The 8,138-nt window shown below is 33.4% G+C and overlaps 1 protein-coding gene across 3 annotated transcripts in view; it reads right to left on the bottom strand.

Annotated features, from left to right (window-relative positions):
• Nucleotides 1-772: 772 nt before the first annotated feature.
• The window catches only part of SANBR (SANT and BTB domain regulator of CSR), a 67,060-nt gene continuing 59,694 nt past the window's right edge, over nt 773-8,138 (bottom strand). For all 3 annotated transcript variants that reach the window (XM_082851257.1, XM_082851259.1, XM_082851258.1), the window contains 6 exons: nt 7,328-7,419; nt 6,051-6,079; nt 5,899-5,972; nt 5,325-5,413; nt 3,338-3,429; nt 773-2,446 (listed from right to left, as the gene is read on the bottom strand). In XM_082851257.1, coding sequence (XP_082707383.1) covers nt 2,410-2,446; nt 3,338-3,429; nt 5,325-5,413; nt 5,899-5,972; nt 6,051-6,079; nt 7,328-7,419 — 413 coding nt within the window. In that variant the 3' untranslated portion in view covers nt 773-2,409. The remainder of the gene's footprint in view (nt 2,447-3,337; nt 3,430-5,324; nt 5,414-5,898; nt 5,973-6,050; nt 6,080-7,327; nt 7,420-8,138) is intronic.

Genomic DNA, 8,138 nt, shown 5'->3' with positions numbered 1-8,138 from the left:
CCTAGCATCACACCAAAGGAAAATTAGATTTAAGAAGTTTCGTATTTACAATTAGATTTCATAAGACCTAACTATATATTTCTCTTAGCACTACAATTTATGGCTAGGTATCCCCAGTGCCTTTTAACTGAGCCATGTGAAAAGGTGAGGTTCATAATAGTTCTTTAAGGAACAGTTGAGGGTTGAAGAATTAATTCGAGATACTGGAGATAAAAGGGTTTTTGCTTGTTTGTTTGCTTTTATACTAAGATTTGCCTTTGGCAGATTAGCATGAAAGGGCTTCAGCCTCTGCTTCCAAAGCACTTAGCATATCTCACAATACCTGGCTGAGTGTTCTGAAGAAGGACAATAGCAAAATAGTCCAACAGTATGGAATCAGCACTGTTACCAAATTATCTTTTCTGAAGTATTTTACCCTTAAACGTTTTGCTGAATCTTTACCAGGATAATCTCATTTAAAACAACGTTAAAATTTACAAAGTTCACCTCTTCCATGAAAACCTGTGATCTAGAGCCCATCCGAACATTTTTGAGAAGATGGAATGATTCAGATCAGGGGACTTTGCAAACAACTTTTGTCATTAATGTTTATTTCAATTAAATAAATGTGAATTCAGAATTAATGGAAGATAAAACCTCGAAGTATTTGGCAAAACAAATGCTATTACGAGTTTGATTAAAATGTCTGTGGTACCTGTGCTATGAATTACAGACATCCACAAAATTAAAAGCACATTCTGAAGAAAATCAAATTCTGATAAATTCTGTTTGTAAAAATTCAGCGGTACAGTCCCCCCAGGGGAGAAGAAATTTGCCTTGCTACCATCAGTTAAAAATCAAATGAGCATATTTTCCTCTTTTAATTGTGACCGTCACAGCACTGTAGAACATGTACAAACCTAAATCCTTTTGATCAGAGTAAACTAAACAAGACGCTGGTATTTAACAGGGCGTACAGATCATGTAGTATAAAACATTTTCTTCTGAAAATAAAAATTTTATAATCTGTTTCAAAAATATCAAACAATTGAAAAATATATCGACTGCAACAAAATTTCCAAAGAGAAGTTCAAAAATCTTGGCAAAGCCATACGTATAACATCAAATAAAATCTAGCTTCATTTACCAACTAAAACACTCATTAAAAATAATGATTTCTGTACGTCTAAACTGAGTGTAACACTTGGACATTTCAACAGAAATTGCTGTTCTGTCATACACTATTAAAGTCTGTTCTCTTATCTGAAGAAATTTCAATTATAAGGCAAAGGAAGACTAAAAATAGAAACAGTGCATCTTAAAGTTTTTCAGAGACCTACATACAAGTAATTTCCAAACGCATAATTTTTATATGCTTATGGTTTGGAACAAACTTTCCCTGAGCACTCTTTCTGCTTGGTTAGAAAATTAAAACATGATCTATAGAATAGAATTTGATTTTTATTTTTCTTAAATATATGCAATTTTTCATCCATCAAATGTATTTGGGAATCTTTCCTTCCAGACATCTCTAAAGTAATAACTAATTATAACTGTTTTAAGGGGCTATTCGAATGGCTATAGAAATATGGTTGAGTTTTAGTGCCCTGAGAACTGTACAGTGGGTGTCTCATACAACTGAAATGATTACTAGCCTTAAAATTATCAATGGTTATTTTAACAAATTCAGAATGGCACTAGCTTCACAGAAGAAAGAGGTAATAATCAGTAATTCCCGCTCAGATGACCAATAAGTACTAAAAACTAAAAAAAAACCAAACCAACAACTAAAAAAAAAAAAAGAGTTGGATTAACATTGTACTTTCTATGGAATAATGCTGAAAAAAATTAAGGCTTCTGCCCAACACAAGAACTACTTCATCTTGAAAATTTATTTAATGCAGTCTTGAGATCTGTAACTCCTTAATAATCATGCAAACTTAAAATTAGCATCACTGGAAATTTCATCACACAAATTGCAGTTCTCAGTGCTATCCCAAGATTTACAGCCCAAAAGACATACTATAATTAGTGCACATGTACCATATCACTACCAGCTGTGTTCCCCTAATTTTTAAGGTCTTAAAAAACTCTTAGCTACTTGAGAGTTTAGACCTCTTCTCTTTCAAATAAATAAAGGATAACAAATACTAGGAGACTTAACTATGCAAATTTGTAAATACTAATTTTCTACATAGCCTAGCATCACACCAAAGGAAAATTAGATTTAAAAAGTTTCATATTTACAATTAGATTTCATAAGACCTAACTATATATTTCTCTTAGCACTACGATTTATGTGGCTTGCAAGAATAATTAATAAATAACTTAAAACATTTAGAAGTCATCGTTCTGAAGACCTTCAAGAAGTGATGAGCAATTTCAGATGTCCAGAGGTGAGTCTTCTCTCTTCTTATATTTTAAGGTGCTTTACGCAAGCCGACCTTGACCAAAACGACTTTTAGACCTAGATTTTTTAAACAGAAAAGAAGGTCAGAGGTGCTTCTAAAACAATAAGTTGCCACTGCTTTAGGTCATGTTTGCTTGACAGTGTCAAATTTTAATGAAACTTCATGTAGCTCCATAATCCATTTTCAAACATTCTTGGAGATGTATTTTGGAATTCAGATATTTTTTTAATTTCGGGGAAATAATATGTACATATATTGTATATTATGAATCTGGAGCAGTGCCCCACAACCAAACACATTAATACTTCTTCAGTGAAACAAATGAGCATTTACATTAAGTGGGATAAATAAAAACTATAAATAGTACCACAGTAGCTCAGGTCAGGCTTGAGTTGCCACAAATGTATGCAAAAAGCTTTTGGCTTTCTGAGCTTTCTGGATTTCAGAATTGCAGATAAGGCATTTGGATCTGTAGTATTAATAATCAAATCTCAGTAACTGTTAATCTTTCAAAGAAAATCTGTGCTGTAAAATGACACAGAACATACAAATTAGACTTTATTAAGAGAGGCAGAACAAGAAACAAGAAAGGTTTCAATGATTTATATAAAGTAGTAATATATTATCTATAAATAGCATAAAAATCCTGCTAATTCACACTATAGCTTACATTTTTATCAGCAGTTGGCTCAGAACGGAGCTGACTCAATAAACAGAAAACTTTTTAAAAAGTATACTTTCATTAAATATTGTGATCATGACCTCTTCAAGTCTTAACTTTTAAGTTAAAATCTGGTTCTAATTAATGTCTGGATGATCAAATCCCCGAAACAAAATGAAACCAAACTCAAATTATGTGCTTCTAGTGTTCATATGATTTTTCCAAAAAAAAAAAAAAAAATCACTTCGAAGCTAGTGGCATTCTGGATTCATTTATGCGGATTCACCTTGTGTTTTTCTCCGAGCTGCTTTGCCGTGCACTGACTGGCACTGAGGCCTTGATTTGTGCTTCGAGCCTGGAATAAATACCTCCTGCAAACTGCACAGTAAAGGAGAAAAATTAAGTTATTATCTTTAAGGAACCAGTAGAAGCTCTGCTTTATTGAAATGGCATTACTTTTTAACTTAGAAGTAATTTTATTTTGATTTTTTGTTTTGATTTTTTAAATTCAGGCTCTGAGTCACAATTTTATATAAGTAAAATTCACCCATTTTAGTGTACTGTTCTGAGTTTTGACAAATGCATACAGTTGTGTAACCACTCATAATGGAGACATAAAACAGTTCAAATACCCCAAGAAAATCCCCTTGTGCCCCTTTTAAGTCCAACGATTTGACACTACCAATTCCTGGCAACCACTGACTTGTTTTATGTCCCTATACTTTTGCATTTACCAGAACATTATATAAATAGAATCATACAGATCATACAGTCTGTAGCCTTCTGAATCTGGCTCCTTTTGCTTAGCATAACGTGTAGGATATTCATCTATGTTGCAGCATGTATCAATAGCTCATTCTTTTTATCTATTCTACAGTCTTACTCATTTATCATGTAAAGGACATTTGGGTTGTTTTTAGCTCTTGGCAATTCTAAATAAAGCCACTGTAAAGATATGTGTGAAATGATCTGTATGGTGAGTAAACACTTAATGCTATAAGAAACAGCTAAACTGTTTTCCCAAGTAGGCATTCCCTTTTGCATCCTTACTAGCTATATACGAGAGTTCCAGTTGCTCTATATTCTTGCCAGCATATTTAAAAAACTTTTTTAGCCACAGAGCAACTAAGCCCGTGTGCCACAACTACTGAGCTTGCCTGTGCTCTAGAGCCCTCAAGCCACAACTACTGAAGCCCGCACACCTACAGCCTGTGCTCCAGACAAGAGAAGCCACTGCAATGAGAAGCCCGCACACCACAACGAAGAAGAGCCCCCGCTCGACACAAATGGAGAAAGCCTGCGCGCAGCAACGAAGACCCAATGCAGCCAAAAAACAAAAACAAAAACAAAAAACCAAACTTTTTTAGACATTCTAGTGGGTGTATAGTGCTATCTTGCTGAGGTGTTAATTTACATTTCCCTAATGACTAATGATGTTGCATCTTTTCCTGTGCTTATCTGCCACCTGTATCCCTTCTTTCTGAAGTGTATGATTAATCTTTTGCCCACTTATTGTCATTGGGTTGTTTATTTTATTATTGAGTTTTGAGAATTCTTTAAATATTTTGGATATAAATCCTTTACCAGATAAATATTTTACACATATATTCTCATAGTTTATGGCTTGTCTTTTCATTCTCTTAATAATGCCTTTCAAAAAGAAGTTTTAAATTTTGATGAAGTCCAATGTGCCAATTTTTTTCTTTTATGGATAATGCTTTTGGTGTGGTAGCTAAGAAATATTTGCCTAACCCATGGTGATAAAGATTTTTTTTCCTGTGTTTTGTTCTTGTAGGGAAGTAAATTTTTAAATAAAAGAATTAGGGGCAAGTGTTACTGTGAATACATAATACTGGTACTAATGATGATACATAATGTTATGACTAACATGTAATTCAGTAAGAGTAAGGTATTTCTTGTGATCATTTTCATCAAGATAACATCTTATTTTAAAGATAATGTCTAAGCACTGCATGCAGAGTTGATGAAAATTAGCAACTTCCAGGGGTCACCCTCCGGACAGTTAATCTGCTCTTGGTTGGACATTACACTTTCAGTAACAATGTACTTTACTATGTGTGTTATAGAGAGGACCTATGGACTGTAAGCGGTGGTGAAAAACTTATGTGAACAAACTGGCTAACCGGTACAGAATATAAAAATACATAAAAAATTTACTCTTTTAAAATTATAAAGCATCTTTATACTTATGATGAAAATAAAGTAGGAAGGCATATCCAAGCAAGCACAGTACACGAGTACATAATTCTTACTTCTTTTGCTTCCTTTGACTTGACTCGGTCCAGATCACCCAATCTCATCTTTATTAGGTGCCCTGTAATTTCAGACATCCGCCGTTGATCTGAAGGTAAAAATTAATAAACCTTACTTTTTATGAGGATGTTTTATTACTTTTATTTCTTAAAGAAGATTGCAATCATCAAGAGTTTATGAAAATATCATTGGATATTATTTATAGACACATACACCTATTTATCTTTGAAGGATTTTAGGCTGCAAGTGGCAAAATGGCTCATATACAGATAACTGTGCTGCTTTTAATATTACTGTAAATCAGCCTAAGACATATTCAGCCTTCTTGAGAGTGGAGGTAGTGGGTGAAAGTCAGTCTGAGAGGCCTCAAAATGACAGATACATAAAACAACATATTATCTACTGGGATTGTCTAGTAATGAAAACTCTGGTTGATGCCTAAGGGAATGTGCTAATTCTGGGCCTTATTCCAGTTGGAATGTTTAAAGCTATTCAGCATACTTCATAAAATAAAAGATTCCTATCATTGCTATTTAGACCTAATTTGTACACTACACAAATAATAAAACTTACCATCTTCTCTTTGTGCATCTTGGTTGAATCTCAAGGATCTTGTGGCATCCCACTTATTCTTCTGCATACTCACACTATTGAAAAAATTAAACAAAAATCAGCACTGATGCTTTTACAGTGAACATCTGACTGGATTAAGGAGCAATACTCACATGAAAGGAGACACATCTCTAGAAGTTGACTAAAAAAAAGTAGACAACATTAAGGCCCAATTAGAACATATTTATTGATTAGTGTTATAGGTAATATAAAAAGAGTTTACATTTATTGGATGCAAGATACTGTACCAAGAGCGTTACAAGCATTCTTTCACTGAAGCCTTGCAACTACCATGTGAGATAAGTGCTACTATTACCTCCATAATAAACAGCTTCAGAGAAGTTAAGAAACTTTCCACAGAGAAACAGACCTAGAATTTGAACCCAGTTTTATTTGTCTGACCTGGAAGCCCCCCACCTCTATGCAATCTTTTAGAATTCACTCATTCTGTGCCTGTGGTCCTTAATATGGAGATGAACGTACAACCCATCCAACATATATTGTGTGGAACTTGTTTGAACCCCAGCTTTTCACACATTTTTAGAATCTATAGTTTCTCTTTTAGCCAACTGTAGTTTTACTGTTCTCTTATTCCTACCTGGCTTTTTACTCCTTCCTTTGAAGGCACGGGGAAATAAGAATAATTTTAAAAGGTCATAAAATATTTATTTTAAAAATTTAAAGGCTACTTATTTTTTGAACAAGTAATACTGGTTCAAAATTCAAGAAGTACAAACAGCACATATATTAAAAAGCCTCTGTCCCGCAGACATTCAGTTCCCTTCCTTAGGGGCAACTAATTTTATCAATTTCTTGTATAGCTTTCCACAGATATTTTATGGATATACAAGAAAATTCATATATATTCCTTCATTTAGTCTACAAAAATGGTAGCATAATATGCCACTATACATACTGCTCTGCACTTTTCCCTTTTTCTTTTTTTCTTTTTATTGAAGTATAGTTACTTTACAATGTTGTATTAGTTTCTGGTGTAAAGTGATTCAGTTATATATATATGTATATATATATAGATATATATATTCTTTTTCACATTCTTTTCCATTATAGTTTATTATAAGACATTAAATATAGTTCCCTGTGCTATACAGTAGGACCTTGTTGTTTATCTATTTTATATATAGTAGTAGTTTGTATATGCTAATCCCAAACCCCTAATTTCTCTCCCACAAACTCACTTTCCTTTTTTCATGTGTCAATATACCTTAGAGATCTTTAATCTCAGTCTTTATAGTGATTCTTCACTCATTTTTACACTGCTAGCATTCCACTGCGGCATTCATTACCCTTCTTTTTCGAATTTTTCCTGGCTGTACCTGCTTATATCTCAATATGAACTTTAGAATAGTAATAGATAATTTAGTGTTACCTTCTCCAATGCCTTTTCTTTCTTCTGACCACAGGGTGAAGACATCTGCTTTTTTGGTTGTTTAGTGAATTTCTTTGGCTTCTCCTTTTTCCCTGATAACAGAAGGTCAATGTTATGAGCATAAGTCCCATATACTTTTCCCATGCACTTGTCACATTCAAACAATAAAACCACTGAAAAATAAAACATTGTTTTTAAAAACTAACAAATTACCTTGGGATAAAAAGTAACTATATGGAGAAATCAAACTAAAACTGCTTTACAGAGGTTCATTTTAATTACTTTTCTTCTTTCTACTTGGTGAAAATCTTTGCGGAAAAAAATGAGGGCAATGAATTCCAAGTGCCACTGAAATTAAATACAGAAAAGTACTGGGGAAATTATTCATATTTCTTTCTCTGAATCTAATTTGCCAGTGGAGTCACACCTCCTAATTCCACATTTTTTATATAAAAAATAACTATAACCCAGAAAAACACAATTTGAGAATGGGAGGAAAGAAGAGCTCACAAAAAAATCTTTAAAATGTCTTTTGTTCATGCAGGCGGTGGGCTATGAAGGTAGAACATAAGTGATCTTGTGAAGAACCAGATCTGGGACAAAGTATATTTGAAACTAAGGCATTCCTGCAGTCAGTATTCTGCTTTACTCTGGCTGACAGTTTAGTGCAGAAAGGAGAGAGGCAAAAAGGAGGGGAAAGAAGTATTTCTCTAAAACCAATGTTTAAAGGTTAAGAATAGCACATTAGAACACTGTTTCCCAAATATCAATTATTTGTACACCACCTTCACACTTTTTGCTCTACCTTAAA

The sequence above is a fragment of the Leucopleurus acutus genome, assembly GCF_964270905.1.
Source record: "Leucopleurus acutus genome assembly, chromosome: 12".
NCBI lineage: Eukaryota > Metazoa > Chordata > Mammalia > Artiodactyla > Delphinidae > Leucopleurus > Leucopleurus acutus.
This window is presented reverse-complemented; position numbering and strand designations above follow the sequence as displayed.